The 19771-nt window shown below is 48.5% G+C and overlaps 2 protein-coding genes across 5 annotated transcripts in view; both read left to right on the top strand.

Moving 5' to 3' along the window:
• LOC127605692 (aldo-keto reductase family 1 member A1-B-like) overlaps positions 1-19771 on the top strand; it is a 70313-nt gene that overhangs the window by 46140 nt on the left and 4402 nt on the right.
• On the top strand, positions 651-10554 carry LOC127605668 (spindle assembly abnormal protein 6 homolog). 4 transcript variants are annotated; one of them, XM_052073429.1, is made up of 15 exons: positions 651-830; positions 2125-2185; positions 6863-6942; positions 7018-7122; positions 7740-7908; positions 8088-8165; positions 8331-8438; positions 8516-8707; positions 8798-8971; positions 9035-9124; positions 9479-9658; positions 9796-9877; positions 9947-10041; positions 10131-10257; positions 10386-10554. In XM_052073429.1, exons 1-15 carry the CDS (start codon positions 769-771, stop codon positions 10439-10441), a joined length of 1659 nt encoding a protein of 552 aa, XP_051929389.1. In that variant the 5' UTR covers positions 651-768; the 3' UTR covers positions 10442-10554. The 4 variants fall into 4 exon arrangements, with proteins under 4 accessions (XP_051929389.1, XP_051929388.1, XP_051929387.1 ...); XM_052073428.1 differs by having other exon boundaries at positions 8798-9124; XM_052073427.1 differs by having other exon boundaries at positions 8516-8971.

The following is a 19771-nucleotide window of genomic DNA, read 5'->3' as shown; positions in this document are numbered from 1 at the left end:
CATTTGTGCTTGTCCACGTGCTTTGTACACACCCAACACACCGGAACATATCGAGTAAGTGTGACTGCATCTCAAAACATTGGGTTGTAATGATTATTTGTTCTGCACTGAGAAGTATTGTGGCTTGGAAATAATGTATTTTTATTTCTGTTTCCCTCTGAAGCAAGCCACTGCTGTTGTCTATTGTGGCGTAATTGTCTTTAATCTGTTAGATGATTTTCTTTCATCTCTTAGATCCCTTTTCGAACTCTTTTAAAATTCAGTTTATGTCTCAGACTTTCATCTTAAAGCTGTACAATTCCTCATTGTTCCCACATAAAAACATATTTTGTGTCCAGTCTAGTCCTTGCAGAGACTCGGCTCCATTTATTCAAAATCAGAAGATGATTTGAAATTGACAGTGCAGATAATGCACAAACTTCATTTGAGTATGTGAGATGAAGTTCCACCCGAGGGATTAAAATGAGTGTACAGTACTTTGTTAAAAAGAATGTCAACTCACTCAACACGTGCCTTTCCTCAAAGACACACGTAAACATCATTTTTCTACTTTCAGCCGGACAACAGCGTGTGCTCAGCTGGCAAGACAGAGCCCGAATGCTCCACTCCCAAGGAGTTCGCCACAACACAGTGTCTCTCACACTTGCGGGTCTCTCCTTAGGGGGTGCGATCACGCGCACTTTGCCGACAGAGCGCCGAGGAAGCAGCACGACGAAAAAGAACATCTCACCAACGAAGAAGAAATAAAATTCGTTTGGGCGCTCCACCATGGAAGCGATTTTCAGCAAAGTCCTCAAAGTCGTCATTAAATGTCGACACTGCAATGAAAGGTACACGGCAACTGTGACTCCGGACGAGACGTGACTCAACACGATGAAATGATGAAGTTCCGATTTCAGTTTGCCATCAGAAGCCCTTAGCTGTGCCTGTTTGGGGAATGAAATCTTTGAGCTGGAAGCTCATTGCCAATTGAATTGATTCGTATATTTACAGCACTGATTCTGCCCCCCCCCCCCGTGGCCCCCCCTCCGAGCGTAGATTACGCAGTCGCCGACGCGAAAGGTGGAAACAAAGTGCGTGATTTAACATTCTAGTCGGACCCTTTAGTGCGCTGCGCCACTTAAAAATGAGCGGGAAAATGAGAAGCAGTCCGCAGAGAAGGAAATTACCACAACACGAGTGCTATTTGTGTGCGCGTTTGTGTGCGTGCGTGTGCGCGTTTGTGTGTGCGTGTGTGTCTGTAACTTTTTTGGTCTCCCTTTTTATTTTAATTTTTATTGAACTGGATCAATATATAAGACGTTGCCTTTTAAAATGTGGGTAATTATATGCATGTAGAAAATCTAGCTTCAGTGTATTTGCAATTTTTGTCCCCGGCAGGGAGGGTTGAATGTGCCCCCCCCCCCCCCACCAAAACCTCCGGCCCCAGCCCGGCCCCCTCAGTGAAATTGATCCAGAACCCCCACTGTAACTAAGCCGAACCGATTCTAAGAGTGCTGTGTTCAAAGTTGGATTTATGCCATTCGATTTGGCCCGGTTGCGACTTCATAGCCTTCAAGGCGAATGAGGACAACAAAGACGGCTGATTTCGATCAATTGTTGTTCTGGTTCACCACAACATATTTTGACCGCCAGCGAACGTCTTCACAATTTCCTTCCTGTATAGAAAGAAAGGAATTTGACGTCATTTCATCCGTTTCGCCAAATAATTGAATGCGGGGAGATGGACGGCACGTCTTCGTGCAGTCATCACATGTCATGTTATGGTACAGTACGTGTTTTTTAAAAATCGATGAACGAATACAATCATAAACAAATAGAGCTGAATCTACGGCGTCACAGTGCAGAGGTGCAGTGTTCGATTGCGGCTCCGGCCTTCCTGTCTGGAGTTTGCATGGTTTCCTCCATTCCTGCCTCACAATCATCCGAAAGAACAAGTTGGGAGCTCAAAAAGAGAGTTCCCTTGCTCATACTGTAGTGCGACGAGCAACCCGTGGTGTAAAAGAGAATCCTTTCTCAAAGGCTTGACCTGGATGAATAAAGATGACATCAAAAACGGAAAAGATTGGGAAAAAAACCCACAATGGGTTTATCCGTATAATGACCTATGTTTTCATTTTACAGAAAAGAACACATCCGCGTCACGATTGAGCTTGAATCGAGCACTGGTGCCATCTGCAAACGAGTGAGTATGGCATGCGGCCTTTTTTTGCTCCTTGCAGTTTCCTGTCTTCACTCCTTCAAGTGGTCTCGCAGGCAGACATGGCCCTCTTCTGCTGGTCCGTCTGCGACCTCGGTACCCTTCCGTCATCGTCCCTCCGCCCTTATTCATATCATAATTGTCCTCCGTCCGTGTCCGTCCTCATCCTTTCTGTTCTCTTGACTTTACGCTAGGTGTCAATGTTGCTCTAAAAATACTATTGAGATGAAGGAGCCTGTTAAGAGAAGGCAGTGTTTGGCTACTCTCTGGCCTTGTTATTTTGCCTCCCGACACCACTAGGGACGAGTAAAGGGATGAACGAAAACCCACTTCCATCCTTGCTTAACTCATTGAATACCACCCCTTTTCACTGGAGCAACCCCCTCAATCCCTCACATTTTACTGAATTTCGACTGATTTGCAAGGCCCACAGAATTTTCTGTTCTATGGCTATTTACACATACAACCTGTCGAAAGAATGGCGAGACTCTCTTCTTTCAGCAGAAAAAAAAGTTCTCCGTTCGTTGGCAATCAGCATTAGAAAACTGCTAAGTTTTATGGAAAAGGCCGATTTTCTGCAGAAATCCTGAGAAAATGAGCTTTTTGTAAAAGCATGCATTTCAAGTTTTACACTATTTCTTTCTTTTTTGACAGCACAAATACCTCAATAATGTGTTCCTCCTACAAAAGAACATTACAAATAATGTTTTTTGTAGCAAAATAATTGATTTGCACACAACAAAACTATTGAACTATGAACAAAAGTGCAGCTGTGGAGAAGTTTTTTGGCTTCCATCCAGTTTGTCACCACATCGATTCATCCCACCACGGCCAGATGCACGACCTATAAATTATAGAAACATAAAAAGTTGCAAATATACAGTATCTTGGTGCAGAGTGAGGTACAATAATTTGATTTACCTTTCTTTCCACCACCAAAGCGAGGAGTCATCTTTTGGCTTCTGGTTGGACAATCTGTAACTTATAAAAGTATGTACCATTACCACACTTTGATGTTTCTATTTTTTTATTGTTGCTTTCCACTGACATTTCAACATCTCACACACACACACACACACACACATACACACACTGCTATTTACACCATTCATTCCACGTTGCTCAGCATCTAATTTGACATGAAATGGAATATGAATTCAACACTAGTGGTTTGAGCAGAGCTGAGCGGACCAAATGTGTCCTGTTTTTTTTGTTTTGTTTTTTAAAACCCTATGGCGACATGCAAGTCGGCACATTTACGGCGCATATTTTCATCCACGTCTACGAGACGCCATCAGCTGTACATAAATGATTAGTGTTACTGGCAACTTTATAGTATAGCGGGGAATGTAGCGGTACATAAAAGTGACTGATGAGGCATAAGAAGTGATGAAGTTTTGAATGGGAACTTGCAAGCTAGTCAGCAGTTACCTCCTCGTTCCAGCGGCTCTGGCGAGGACTCTCAGCTGCTTTCCGTTATGTCCGAAGGCACGTATTCGTCCGACATATCGGGATCCAAATCGCCCTCCAATTCATCGTTTTCGCCATCGTCATTACGAGACGATTTCAATGAATCGCTGACGTGTGCCCGGCGTCGGCCATGCGAAGCAATGCAGCCTCTTTGCCGTCATCGCTGGAAGTCGACGGGGAGACGATTTGGGGGCGATGTGGGGCATCGGGAGGCACAAAATGCTCTGCCAAGCGATGATCGCTGACGTGGAGCAAGTTCATCTTCATCAGATGAACTCGAAACTCGGCGTGAGCTATGCGGGCTGCGTGTAGCACGCCATGTTTGTGCCGGCCGACGATCGTTTGACGGGTGCCGCTTTCGATTAGTGACCGAAGCGTCATTTTCTCTTCCACACAAACACCATCTCCTTTGTTGTTTTGTTTCGAGGACGCTTTTATAGCGAAAAAAACAATCCTTTTTAGTTATTTCCTTTTCTCCATTGTTGATAGTTTCTAATGTTCCAATCCACTATCCACATACGCCCCTCCTTCACTGTACGCCCTTTTTACTACTTCTGCGGCGTGATCCTGGTTGATTTTTGCACCACTGCCACCCGATGGCCGTCTTTTTGCTATTTAACATTGCCGTCAAGCCTAATCTTGTGGTGAGAAGTTGCATCAGACTCTCTTGCACCCTCCCCCATGAAAACACGTGATTGACGTATTAATACGTCATGGGGAGGGAACGGCTATGCGCTAATTGACGTATTAATACGTCATGGGGAGGGAACGGCTATGCGCCAATTGACGTATTTACACGTCAAAGGGTGTAAATGAGTTAATATGTCCTTTCCCAAAAAAAACTTCTCGTCCTCCGTCCCAAAATGGGCGTCCGGACAGACGGTTCAGTCAGAATCAGAATCAGAATCAGAATCATCTTTATTGGCCAAGTATGTAGAACACACAAGGAATTTGTCTCCGGTATAACACGCTGCACTAGTATCATCGTAAACAACAAAATCATTGAACCATTTTAGAGTATACCAGTAGTTTTGTAATACCATTTTGTGGTGCAAGAAGAGTGACTATGTCAGTGACTGTTTAAGGAGTTAATGGCTAGAGGGAAGAAGCTGTTTAAGTGTCTACTGGATTTGGTACGCATAGATCTGTAGCGTCTGCCTGAGGGGAGTGGCTGAAAAAGGTGGTGGGCAGGGTGCGGGGGATCCAGGAGGATTTTCCGTGCCCTTGTCTTGATTCTTGCAGTGTGCAAGTCCTCAAGAGTGGGTAGGGCAGTGCCAACGATTTTTTCTGCCGTCCTAACTGTCCGTTGAAGTCGGATTTTGTCCTTTTTTGTGGCGGCCCCAAACCAAACCGTGATGGAAGAACACAGGATTGATTCGATGACTGCCGTGTAAAACTGTCGTAGCACCTCCTGTGGCAAGCCATGCTTCCTCAGCAGCCTCAGGAAGTACATTCGCTGCCGGGCCTTTTTCAGGATGGAGATGGTGTTGACTTCCCACTTCATGTCCTGGGAGACTGTGATTCCCAGGAACTTGAAGGTCTCGACGGTTGACACAGGGCAGTTGGATAGTGTGAGGGGCAACTGAGGAGAAGAATGTTTCCTGAAGTCCACGATCATCTCTACAGTCTTGAGCGTGTTCAGCCCGAGGTTGTGTCGGCCGCACCAGAGCTCCAGCTGCTCCACTTGTTGGCGGTACGCAGACTCGTTGCCGTCTTTGATGAGACCGATGACCGTGGTGTCGTCTGCGAACTTTATGAGTTTGACAGCTGGATCTGTTGAGGTGCAATCGTTTGTGTAGAGAGAGAAGAGCAGTGGCGAGAGGACACATCCCTGTGGGGCTCCAGTGCTGGTGGTGCGTATTGATGATGTTGTTGCTCCCAGTCTCACCTGTTGTGTCCGTCTCGTCAGGAAGCTGAGGATCCACTGGCAGATCGCAGGGGACACACCGAGGTGGAGTAGTTTGGGGGTGAGGAGTTCCGGGATGATGGTGTTGAACGCAGAGCTGAAATCCACAAACAGAATCCTTGCGTCTAGGGACGGATTGCCCATCTCTGCTCCCAGGCATTCATAAGATAATAAGATAAGATATCCTTTATTTGTCCCACACTGGGGAAATTTACAGCCTCCAGCAGCAAGAATGTAGGTAGAAAGAAGAAAGAGGAAAAAAAACAACAAACACCGTTCAATTAAGTGCAATAGAAACACAAAATGGATATCGCAGTGCTATTTACAATTGTCTTTCACATCATTTAATTATTATTATTATTATATTATTGTTGTTATTTTTATTCAGCAGCCTGACAGCAGTCAGTAGGAACGAGGGTCGGTATCTCTCCTTCTTGCAGCGCGGGTGTAACAGTCTCTGGCTGAAGGAGTTACCAAGTGCTGTCAGGGCGGGCTGGAGGGTGTGGGAGGGACTGGCCATTGCTTTTAGCTTAGTTAGCATCCTTCTGTTGCCCACCTCATCCAGAGTGTCCAGGGAGCAGCCCAGGACAGAACTGGCCCTCCTGACCAGCTCCAGTCTCTTTCTGTCCCGGGCTGAGATGCTGCCTGACCAGCAGACAATGCCATAATGGATGGCCGAGGCCACCACCGAGTTATAGAAAGTCTTAAGGAGCGACCCCTGAACCCCAAAAGACCTCAGTTTCCTGAGTAGGAAGAGTCGGCTCTGTCCTTTCCTAATCAGGGTGTCCGTGTTTGTAGACCAGTCCAGTTTGTTGTTCAGAAGAACACCAAGGTACTTGTAGGAGGTCACCCTCTCTATGTCCATACCCTGGATGTTCATCGGTGCTGGTGAGGACTGTTTCCTGCAGAAATCCACAACCAACTCCTTAGTTTTCCTAGGGTTGATCTGGAGGAGATTCTGCTGTCACCAGTCCACAAAGTCCTTTGTCAGTCCCCTGTACTCCCGATCGTCCCCCTCTGTAATGAGGCCAACAATCGCAGAGTCATCGGAGAACTTCTGAAGGTGGCAGTTTGGAGTGGCGTGTCTGAAGTCCGTGGTGTAGAGGATGAACAGGAATGGAGCCAGAACAGAGCATGTGTGCCATCGTCTCTGTGCTCTGCGGGAGTAATGATCACTGGAGATGAGTTGGGGACCTTCTCTGCCTCTTCTTCCCGGAGACAGGCTGTGTCAATTTGACGGGAGGTGTCAATCAAGCAATTTGAAATGCATTTTCTCTGCTCTTCAGGATCTTCTGGTGAGACTAACCAATGACTCTGATCCACATTTTCTCTTTAGCCTCACAATATCTGAGGAAGACTTCCAAAGGTTTGCTGAAGAAGAAGTGCAATTTTTTGTGCGGTGTGAGCTTTTTTTCCAAGCTTTTTTTTGATCATCTTGTAGTTTGAAAGTCCAGCAGTCGCTACTGATTGAATTCACGTCGTTCCCCGAGATGCTGACGCAGCTTCTTCGTCAATGTCAATCGGAGCAGAATTGCAGCCATCCCAGGTACTCCGCCGGCCCTCCTCCTCCCGACGTCAACATGGATCACTTGCATTTTCTCAAACGCGATACGACATGTTTTGTCATCACGAAACACTACCCGTGTAGAACTAGGCCAAGAATAACCCTTGCTCGGGTTTTCTGTCACCCCACATATAGGGAGTGAAAGGGGCAAATATTTCTGTGTAAACAAGAGCCCGTTTGTTGGTGTTTCAAATAAGCCCCCCCTTTCTAAAAAATAAATAAATACATTCTCAAATAAGCCAAAGAATGTGCGTTCCAAAGTTTAAGAAGAACCTTTCTGTTCCTTTGACCAGTCACGCTATTGTAATGCTCAAGTCAACTATCCTCAGTTTGTCTTCATTTTAGGACACAAAGAATGGTCACGTGTTTCAACAGTCACACGATTCGTATCCCTCAAGCCACAAAAAACTGTAATCATACTGTACGTGCGACGGCTTCAGTGGTTTCTTTGTAGGCAAGCGCAACATCGGCGGCCGCTGTTCCTTTTCGGAATGCGCCGTCTCTCTTTGCGGGATGGCGGGCGGCTAACCGAGCCAACAGCGTTGACGTGGCTGCGGCGGCGGCTTTCTGTTGTTTGCTTTCTCTCTTGTGGCCCGCAGGTTCCAGCTGCTGCTGTCGTTTGACTCGCCGTCACTGGATGGCCCGGCCCAGCTGAACGTGATGGAGAGCAGCTCCTTCAAGCACCTCAACCTGCTCTCTCTGCAGCTGGCGCAGGCCTCGGACAAGCAAGTCAAGGACTACCTGGCCGCCTGTCTGGCCTCTCTTAAGGTGAGCCTACTCGAGCCGGGCCGGCTTTCAACGGGAAATCGGGTGGGCCGGCACGCTCGCGCCGAAATCGGCTCGTCGTGCGTCCGCGCTGGTTTTTGTATTTTCCTCTTTCAAATTCATGCCGTGGGAAGCACTTGAGCGGTGACTTCATCATCTGTAAAAAGCCTGTCGCGTTTCAGACCGACAAAGAAGCGTTGGAGGTCAAACTGCAAACGACCGAAGATGATCTGACCAAGCGGCTCCACAACGCCGAGCAGGTTCGTCGCTTTCCCACCCTATTCGAAGCGAAAAACGCACCAAACTCCGGCGATTGACGGGCCGCTCATCGACCATCAAACCGTTTGACGGCCGTCCGTGATTTGTTCGGCCCCGCCGCTAAGAGAGAGTTTTGAGTCCCGTTCCCCGTTGCGATGTCTTACCAGGCTCTGTCGGAAAAGAGTACCGAGATGGAGCGTCTGCATTTAGAATGGACTCTTCAGAGAAGCTCTCTTTCCAACGAGTTGCAGTCCGAGCGGCAGAGGGCGGCCGAGGTGAGGCCCCACGTGCCCCTAACGACCCGGCGCCGCCGACGTCCGAGTGACGACGGCGTGGCGGCCACGTGTCCCAGTTGCAGGAGCGCCTGCGACAGGAGACGCAGCAAGTCTGCCGAGATCTGGAAAGCGCTCACCAGCGCAGCAGCCAGCAGATGCAGAGCCGCCTGGCACAACTGGAGACCTCCTGCGCGGAGCTCGGCGACAGGAATTTCAAAAACGAGGCCGCCCTCCGGGACCTCAAGTCCAAGCTGGCGGGCGCCGAGGAGGTACGTCTACCAGTAGCGGCCCCGGGGTTACTTGACGGTTACATGCCGGCTCCGGAGACCGCAGCGAAAAGTGTGCTCCGCGTGACGCAGGAGCGCCAGCGCTTGGAGCAGCGGGTCGGCTCCGCGGACGCCGAGCTGCACGCCAAGGAGCGGCTGGCCGAGCAGCTGCGGGCGCGCGTGGCCGCCCTGGAGCAGGAAGTCCAAGACAAGGAGTGGAAGATGAGTCTAACGCAGGAAGCGCTGATGGCGACGCAGCAGCAGCAGGTTTGTGGCGGCCCACTTGGATGCTGGCGGGCCGCGTCACGCCACCCTCTCTTTATTCTGCAGGGATACCTCAGGAAGAGCGTCGACGACAAAGAGGTTCAGCTGCGACAATTTGAAGCCCAGGTGGAGGTTTTGGCAGCAGATGTCAAAAAGGTTGGTCTCCCCCGCCCCCCTCCTTTTCTTCTTGACAGTCCCGACAGGAAATGCGTGTGGCCGCGTTAGGTAAGCGCTAAGGTGGTTGTAAAAGTTGGCTCGTCACGCGAGAGCCGCGTCATATCGATCGAGTGGATTCAGAGTTCCATCTGATGGACAAACGGCGCAACGACATGATTTGGAGGAACTCCCAATGGCCGAGTGCACGCCGAGAATAATTCTCATGAACAGAAAAGGGTCGGCCCTTTTCTGTTGGATGAATCGACGGCGCCCGACCTAATGATGTCGCGATTAAGATGCGAAGAGGCTTTGAAAGCTGCTGCCAGTTGACGTGACGTCTGGCGGCGTTGCCAGGGCAACGAGATCATCAGGAAGTTCCAGTGCGAGCTGCAAGTTCAGCTGGACAAGAGCAAATACAAGAGCACGGTGCTGGTGATGCAGGAGAAGATTGTGCGCGACACCTCGGCCAAGCTAGAGCGAGCCCAGCAGGAAGCGCAGGATGCTCGCCGGCAGCTCGACGACAGGGACCGGCAGGTGAGCGGCGCGCGCCGGTTGCAACGTGGCTGCACGCGGGCGCTTGTTAACAGGCCCGTTTCCTCTCGTGTCATACGTGGGCGTCGGTGTGGATTTTTGCGTTTTGGTCCATCTGCGCATGGGTTTTTGACGGTCAGATCGCAAGTCTGAAGGAGCAGCTGGAGTCGAGCGGGAACAAGCTGTCCGACGCCAACGAGACATTGCAGAAGAACGAGAGAGGTGAGGAGCGTCCGTCTCGTCCCGAGCACGCGGTGGCGTGACTCGGCGCGTCGCGCTTGTCGTCGTCAGTGATCGACTGGCTGAACAAGCTGCTGAACGAGAAGCAGCTGCACGAGAAGTTTCCGGAGACGTCGGAGAACGCCCCACTGTCGGCGGGACCCCGAGTAAGCGAGAGCGTCGCCGCCGTCGTCTTTGTCGACGCCGCGTACCAGACTGAGCGCCTGACGCCTTTTGTTCTTTCCCCGCCCCGCAGGCACACTTTTCTCCGTACGCGACCGCGAGCAGAAGGAACGACTTTGCCGGCGGGCTGGATGCCAAATACTTTAAGGGAGACGACGGCATCCCCGGCTCCGGTCTTGCCGGCGCTTTCATTCCCAGAGGTAACTTGACACAATCGCAACGCAACACGCCGTCCCAAGCGCACAACGATGCGAGACACGTGTAGAACATAATGGACTGCGTCGCCCCATCCCACGTGGATGGTCCGATTCCTCTCTTTCCTCGTCAGAGTTGCCGCCACCACGTAACAAAGCTCCCGTGGCTTCAGCCTACTTTCACAGTTGAAACGCACACACCGCACGCTGTCGATGTTTTTGTTTGCACGCCTGCGTTCTGGTTGTTGATTGTTCATTTGTTGTTGTACCTCTCAGTTCCTTAAATAAATCATTCCCACTTTGTCGGAATTGTTTTCGTCAGATTCGTGTGGGAGGACGCGAGAGTCTTTGCGATCGAGGGCTCAATCAACAAATCGCGTCTTTGACAAAATGGACTCGAATTTGCACAAAAACACCGAGGTCAAGTGGCTTTCAGGCCGCCGCTTGGTCGTGGTTGGGGATCTTGTCTGAAATTGCAGTTTGGAACGAAGAGCGGATCAGCAGGGTAAAGGAGAAGCCTTTCACCGTGGCGTTTTCTGCGCTTTTTAGTCAGGAAACCGCCATCCGCTGCTGATTACTCATGATCAGAAAAGGTTCCAGACGTTTTTTTTCCCTTCAGCACATTGCTGTGCGAGATCTGGCAAAATGCTCTCAAATGGCTGCCGGACAGTCAGTTAAAATCTTTGTCGTGCATTTGTCAAGGGAAGGCAACGAATTAGCCGCGTAGCTGCTGTTGGCACCTTGGTGGAGGTCTCTCGTTGTTTTTTTTCTTATGTGTTGGTGTGTGAAATGGAGAGTGAATGAGCACACAAGCAATGCCGTTTGTTTTATTGTCACAACTTTGGCCGGCACAAATTGTTTCACAATGAGAAACGTTGTCGCAGCCCACCCACTCCAAATGAAAACAACAAGAAGACGCTGCATGCTACATGCTAACGAGCACGACCGCATTTGCTCGGACACTCGCCGGAGGACGAGTGCGGGCACGCTGGCAAGAAAATTAGACGCCCGACCACAATCAAGTCTTTGTTTGTGCGGACAGAAAGGTGCCACGTCACCAAAGTGAACTTTGCTGCCAAAGCATCCCATAGTGAAGCGAGACACGCCTGCTTGGCTCAGACACATTGAGCCAAATTGCGAGTGTCATCTCGTCAAAGACCACCTTTCAGGCAGAACTGAAGATTTTGACGCACATTTTTCGTTAGGCTTACTTACATCCACCTTTCTCAGATATGTAGTTTTCAAAATAAGTATGACATTGTCACGTTGTGCCCGAAGCGATAGAAGGATCGCTTCGTGCACAACAAAATAAGGAAGAGGATCCCCGAAATAGCAGACACAGAAAGATGTTTGTCAAAGAACAAAAGGAGTCTTTAATACGGAACACAAAATAACCCGACAGGGAGAATAACAAAAAGCGCTGGTCAAAATAGGGACCAGGGATCAAATAAAAGGACAACAGAAAACGCTTGCGGAAAAAGATAGCAAGGAGGGTCAGATTAGACAAAGATTATAATTTCACTCGTAAGAGGAACAACGACGCGTAATAACAGCCACAAGGCTAAGAGGCAATGAATCAATGCAAGTAGGAAATTGGGCGAGAGAAATTTTGGCACGGCGTGGAATTCTCCGGCAGTAAGTCAACTGCCAGAGCGCACAAATAAAGCCAGTGTAATTGGTCCCTAATGGGTGACAGGTGTGTAGTATGGCAACAGGGCCGGCCCCCTGCTGGCAAACACGGGACGTGACAGACGTGGCTAGATTTTGGTAGGTATTTATTTGATAGGTTCCCAGGCAAGCTGGGTGACATAGTCTCTCCAGCGTGTCCTGGGTCTTCCTCGGGGTCTCCTCCCGGTGTGGCATGACCGGAACACCTCACGGGGAGGCGCTCAGGAGGCATCCGAATCAGATGCCCAAGCCACCTCATCTGGCTCTCTCGATGTGGAGGAGAAGCGGCTCGACTCTGAGCCCCTCCCGGATGACCGAGCTTCTCACCTTATCTCTAAGGGAGAGCCCGGACACCCTGAGAAATGAGAAAACTCATTTCGGCCGCTTGTAACCGGGATCTCTTTCTTTCGGTCACGACCCATAGCTCGTGACCATAGATGAGGGTTGGAACGTAGATCGACCGGTAAATTGAGAGCTTCGCCCTTTGGCTCAGTTCCTTCTTCACTACGACAGACCGATACAACGTCCGCATAACAGCAGACGCTGCACCAATCCGCCTGTCAATCTCCCGCTCCCTCCTACCCCCACTCGTGAACAAGACCCCAAGATACTTGAACTCCTCCACTTGGGGGAAGATCTCCTCCCCGACCCGGAGGGGGCACTCCACCCTTTTCCGACTGAGGACCATGGTTTCAGATTTGGAGGTGCTGATCTTCATCCCAACCGCTTCACACTCGGCTGCGAAACGCTCCAGTGAGAGTTGGAGAGCCCTGTTTTAAGGAGCCAACAGCACCACATCATCTGCAAAAAGCAGGGATGCAATACTGAGGCCCCCAAAACGGACCCCCTCAACGCTTCGGCTGCGCCTAGAGATTCTGTCCATAAAGGTTATGAACAGAATCGGCGACAAAGGGCAGCCTTGGCGGAGTCCTACCCCCACTGGAAACGATTCCGACTTACTGCCGGCAATGCGAACCAAACTCTGACATCGGTGGTACAGTGACCGAACAGCCCTTAGATGCATCTTTGTCTGAAAAAATGTTTGTCTAATTTTTTTTCCTCAAAAAACAACATACTTTTCTCAAAATATACATTCAGTAAAATTCCACATTTTTCGCCCCTTTGCGAAGCAACATGCATAGTAAGAGGAAAGGTTTTATGTACATATCTGCACAACATTGTCTTCTTATTAACCTAGAACTGAATAAAAAAGAAAGAAATATGGACCAACTTACAACAAAGAATAGCTTTATTAACTGTAACAGAAAGGATTTAAAGTGCATCTGACATTCAAAAATAAAATGAAATCCATAATTAAACTAAAAACATTTTTTGACTGTCCATGTCAAACCATACGAAACTGAAAAATAAAATTACGTACAATTAATAAATATTATTGCGTTCAAACTGATCACCAACATAAACTCAGGAGCACAATATTAAAAAAAACTTTAACCTGCAAAACAAAAATATATAAAATAATTTGTACTGTTTTTTAAAAAAATCAAAGACGATTTCTGGACTATTGGATACAGTAAGCACATTTTGCAATGCACAGCTTTTCAAAGTGAGGTTTGAATTTGTATTTTAGTTTACTGAAGTAGCAGTCACAAATCGGGATGATTGTTGGCAATATTCGCACGTTTTCAAAAAACTCAAGCGGCTTATCAGCATGAGTCGGGTCTTAATTTATTTGGCTTCATGCTGTCCTCTGCCAACATTTTTGGACACAGTAATCCAGGGGTGGCCAACCAGTCTGTCACGACTCGGACAAACCGAGTTAAGTCTGGATCCCAAAATGTAGACGTAGACAAGGTCTCCGGAACAAAAATATGCTTTAATGCAAATAGTCGCACCGACAAAGAGGTAACATAAAGCGCTGGTCAAAACAAGGACCAGAGGGAACATAAAACGAATAACAAAAAGCGCTTGCACAAAAGGCAAGGGAGAAAAATAAAGACCGCAAATCCAAACTAAAACAATGTATCAAAATACACGTGAGCGAAAAGCCAAACCACAAAATCAAAATCGTACTTAAAAAAAGCAGGGGCACCGAGAGTACAAAACGCGAAACACGACGAGGTCAATAGCCAAATAGTCTATGAGCAGAGAAAATAGCAATGCAAGAAACAATAGTCTGACACAGGTGCACAGCAGAAGAGACCATAAATACAGAGTCGACAAATTACAGATTGGCAGCAGGTGCGTACCGAAGTCCACTCATGCCACCTACTGGCCAGACCGAAAACTGAATCATGACAGTACCCCCCCCCACCCCCGCCCCCCCTAAACGGACGCCTCCTGGCGGACCACCCGGCTTCAACGGGTGCGCAGCATGGAAAGCGCGGATCCAGGAGCGGGGGACCCACTGCCGGTCCTCCGGGCCGTAGCCCTCCCAGTCGACCAGGTACTGGAACCCCTTCTCCCTGCGCCAAGAGTCCAAGATTTCCCGCACTGTGTACACCGGGTGGCCATCAATAATCCGCGGAGGAGGAGGTGATGTGGGAGGAGGAACCAGGGGGCTTGCGGTCACAGGCTTAATCAGGGAAACGTGGAAGACGGGATGCACCTTCATTGTTTGGTGGCAGCCGGAGCCTGACGGAGACGGGGCTGTTGATGGACTCCACCTCGAACGGTCCCAAGAAGCGAGGCCCCAAATTGCGCAACGTCCCCGCGAGTCGTAGATCCTTCGCGAACAGCCATACCTTCTGCCCCACCTGATATCTCAGCGCAGGGCGACGGCGGCGATCCGCAATCTGGCGGTTCCTCACGGCCGTGCGCGACAGTGCAGCCCTGGTTTCTCTCCACACCCGATGAGCCCGTTTCAGGTGGAGCTGTATGGACGGGAGATCCACCTGACCCTCCTGGGAAGGAAACAGAGGAGGCTGGTAACCATAGGCCGACAAACGGAGACCGACCTGTGGCAGACGAGACGAGGGTTTTGTGGGCGTATTCCACCCACGGCAGGTGAGTCGACCAAGATGAAGGGCGATGGAGACACACGCAGCGCAGCGCTCCTTCCAAGTCCTGATTGGCACGTTCAGTTTGTCCTTTGGTCTGCGGGTGGTAACCCGAAGACAAGCTTGCAGTGGCCCCCAAAGCCCGACAGAACCGCTTCCATACTCTGGAGACGAACGGAGGGCCCCGCTCGGACACAATGTCAACCGGAATCCTATGAAGACGAAAAACATGCTTGATGAGGATGTCGGCGGTCTCCAGAGCGGACGGCAGCTTGGACAAGGCTACAAAATGGGCCAATTTGGAGAATCTATCCACAACGGTGAGTATGACGGACTTGCCTCGAGAAAGAGGCAGGCCCGTGACAAAGTCCATGGAGATGTGGGACCACGGCCGAGGCGGGACGGGTAGGGGCATCAGCAACCCGGCCGGTGGCTGACGGGATGATTTACTGTGTGCGCAGTCGGGGCAGGCCATGACGAATTCCCGTAAGTCCTTCCGCAACTCCGGCCACCAAAACCGCTGGGAGACGATGTGGAAAGTCCGGTTCACCCCAGGATGGCTCGCAACCTTAGACGAGCCCCACTGCAATACGTCCAAGCGCAGAGGTGGGGGCACAAAAAGTTGCCCGGCGGGACAACCAGCCGGGACTGGGGTTCCGCTCTGGGCTTCCCAGACTCTCCGTTCGATCTCCCATTGTAGAGCCCCCAAAATACGATGGGCGGGAAAAATGCTCTGTGGTTCGCTGCTTCTTTCCGCGGGGTCATGAATCCGGGAGAGAGCATCAGGACGTATGTTCTTGGAAGTAGGACGATAAGTGAGAGTAAAGTTGAACCGTGTCAGAAGGAGCTCGAATGTATGCGAGATTCTAGTGGTCGGTGTACACAGTAAACGGCTCCTTAGTCCCCTCAAGCCAGTGTCGCCACTCCTGCAGAGCCATTACGACAGCTAGCAGTTCCCGGTTCCCCACGTCATAGTTAGCTTCGGCTGGACTGAGATGACGTGAGAAGAAGGCACAAGGGTGGAGTCTCTGGTCGACTGGGGATCTCTGCGACAGCACCGCCCCCACACTAGAATTTGAAGCGTCCACCTCTACAATAAAAGGAAAAGCTGGGTTAGGATGTTGCAAATCCGGGGGGTTAGTGAAGGCCTTCTTCAGTCCCAAAAATGCATTGTCGGCGTCGGTGTCCCATCTAAATGGAACCTTGACTGAGGTCAACCGGGTCAGAGGTAGGACCTGGCTATAATTCCGGATAAACCGGCGGTAGAAATTGGCAAAACCCAAGAAACATTGCAACTGTTTCCTGGTGGTAGGTGTAGGCCACTCCACCACCGCTTTAACCTTGGCAGAGTCCGCTCTCAGCTGCTCCTTCTCAATTACAAAACCCAGAAATGAGATGGACTCGACATGAAACTCGCATTTCTCAGCCTTGACATATAGACGGTTCTCCAACAGGCGTTGTAGCACAAGTCGGACATGGTGTTGGTGCTCATGAAGGGTATGCGAAAATATCAAAATGTCATCCAAATACAAAAAACAAAAGACATTCAAAAAATCTCTCAACACATCATTGATGAGACTCTGAAATACGGCCGACGCGTTGGTTAATCCGAATGGCATGACCAAGTATTCAAAATGTCTAGAGAGTTCTTGAATGCTGTCTTCCATTCATCCCCCTCCCGAACCCGGACCAGATGGTAATCACTGCACAGATCTAATTTGGAGAAAATAGCGGCAGATTGGAGAGGGGCGAACGCAGAGTCCAATAATGGGAGCGGGTATTTATTCTTGATGGTTATCTCATTTAAACCCCGACATCTGACACACGGGCGCAACGACTTGTCTTTCTTCTCTCTAAAAAAAAAAAACCTGCCCCCAAAAGCATAGTTTTCAAACATTTACATCATTCGCATTGCATCGAACGACTCCACGACGGATTGCCAGCGAGAGCCTCCATTACAAGCTATGAACAGAAATTGTACCTAGCGGAGAAGGCTAAGGTACACCAAGCGGCAGAAGACACTGTTTCGGGAGAGAAATAAGAGACGAGGTTCATGAGCCTCTGGTGAATAAAGAGCATGCATTCCATTGAGTTCGATGTATGCCGCTGACACGATTGTTACTTGTTTGGAACTATTTTGTGTGGAAGGTTACCGTGTTCCGTGTCCATATAAATAATGGGGGTGGAGCTTCTCTGTGTTTGTCTGACAGCGATGGTGCGCTGAGGCATGTCTAGAGTTCAGCGGTGCAGTGGTAGCGACCCAGTCACCACACTGAAATAAATCATCTCCAGTGTTGTCATCGAACCAGGTGTAGTCATCCGAAATGATGTCTACACAAAACCGTAGAGAGACCTCGGTGCAAGAAGGACCAACACAATCAACATGGCCTAACTGCTGTGTTCAAAGCAAACTTGAGAAAAACGAAGTATGCAACCATGGTTTAAATCCACTATAGGCTGAGTACTAGTTTACCTTAGATGTGCACTTTATAATGTGATATTGCTCTGTTTTGATTCCATAAAAATAGCTTTATTAAAGCAGCTGTTGTGTGACAAAATAGTTTTTTCACTGTTGTTGATGGACAGTAATATTGTGTGAGAGATTATGTGTGAATAACTGCTCCAAGTGAAAAATGTTCATGTTTTTAAATATCGAAATTGTTATTTCAGTAAATATTTGCATTTTGCACATAGAAAACTGATTCATGATTTCATGTTGATGATAGAATTAAAATGGGGGAAAAAAGGACAAAAAAATTATAAAAGGAAATTCAGAAACGATAAAAAATGCGTGAGTAATCATGATTAATTTTCAGTTATTTGAGGGAATTATGAGAGTTGCGTTTTAAATTAAATATTTTAATCGTTTGACAGCTCTCTCTCTCTCTCTCTCTCTCTCTCTCTCTCTCTCTCTCTCTCTCTCTATATATATATATATATATATATATATATATATATGGCAGCAGCCAGATGATTATGGTACTCTTAATGAAGCTACTCCACCGGGCTTTGTTTATCACGCTGTGCCGCGCACGACTGGGAGGGGAGGCGGCCTCGCGATGATTCTGCGCGAGGATTGGAAATTTGCACCTGTAAATGTGCCTGCTTTTTTATCTTTTGAAGCGACTGTTATACAGCTCTCTGGATCAACTCCCACACTGATTGCCACTATTTACCGTCCACCAAAACCAAACAAGAATTTTATCACTGACATTACTACACTCCTCACTCATCTGTATACACTATCACCAAATGTGATTCTCTTAGGAGATTTTAATATACACATGGACAATATCAATGACTCACTTACCAAAGACTTTACCTCCTGTCTGGACAGTTTTGGTTTTCAACAGTATGTCAACTTTCCCACACACAGTAAAGGACATATTCTGGACTTGATCTGCTGTATTGGATTATCACCAACAAACTGTAAAACCGATCTCCTCCCATACACAGATCATCTATTGCTTTCATTCAATGTTAACCTGTCATTTTTCAAATCCAACCCACAACGCATTATACATTTCCGTAAAATCAAGGACATTAACCCGGACAATTTAGAATCACTTATCAACAACCTCCCCAGTACTGATTGTCTTTCTACAACAGATGAGTTTTTGACACACTACAATACAAATCTCCATAACATTCTCAATATCCTGGCCCCACTCAAAACCCGAACTGTCTCCTTCAACCAAACAGCACCCTGGTTTACCCCTACCCTCAGACAACTTAAATCAAAAGGCCGTCAACTTGAAAGATTATATAGAAAAACTGGACTCGCCATTCATAAAGAAATGTACACTACCCACTTTCTCCATTACAAGGACTCAATATCCAAAGCCAAATCAATCTTCTACTCTGGATTAATCAGTTCCAATGAAGGCAACCCCAGATCACTCTTTTCACTCATTTCTAAACTCACTAAACCTGCTGACACTCTTCCCTCACATCTCTATTCCACTGATTTTTGTAATACTCTGGCCTCATTTTTTACATCCAAAATCCAACTTATCCACCAGCAACTCACCCCTTCAGCTGCTCCTAACCCTCCTTCTCCATTCTCCCCGGTTCCTACCCACCTATTCTCTGCATTCACATCCCCATCTGTCCACCAAATCTCCATCTTAATCCAGAAGTCCAAATCCTCTACTTGTCAGCTTGACCCTCTCCCTACTGTTTTAGTCAAAGCTTCTATCCCGGCCCTCTCCCCTCTCATCACTAACATTATTCAAACTTCCCTCTCTACTGGCATTGTACCATCTCATCTCAAAACTGCTGCTGTCACTCCCATACTGAAGAAACCTGGCTCTGATCCCTGCGACTTGAACAACTTTCGTCCCATATCAAACCTTCCGTTCATCTCCAAACTTCTAGAGAAAACAGTAGCTGCTCAACTTCACACCCATCTTTCCTCCAATAAGCTATACGAACAATTTCAATCTGGCTTCCGTCCCCTCCATAGTACTGAAACTGCCCTCCTCAAAATATGCAATGACCTTCTTCTCTCTGCTGACTCCGGTTCACTCGCCATCCTCCTCCTGCTTGACCTCAGTGCAGCCTTTGACACCATCTCTCACTCCATCCTCCTCGACAGACTCTCCTCCATTGGCATCACCAGCATCCCCCTCTCCTGGTTCCGCTCCTATCTTTCTGACCGCACCCAGTTTATCCAGCTCAAACGTTTTAGATCTCACCCCTTTCCCCTCACTTCAGGTGTTCCTCAGGGTTCTGTCCTTGGCCCATTGCTATTTCTAATCTATCTTCTTCCCGTGGGTAATATCTTCAGGAAACATCACATTCATTTTCATTGCTACGCGGATGACACCCAGCTCTACATCTCTACCAAACCTAATACCGCACTTCCACCATCCTCCCTAACCAACTGCCTG

This window comes from Hippocampus zosterae, chromosome 8, assembly GCF_025434085.1.
Source record: "Hippocampus zosterae strain Florida chromosome 8, ASM2543408v3, whole genome shotgun sequence".
Lineage (NCBI taxonomy): Eukaryota > Metazoa > Chordata > Actinopteri > Syngnathiformes > Syngnathidae > Hippocampus > Hippocampus zosterae.
This window is presented reverse-complemented; position numbering and strand designations above follow the sequence as displayed.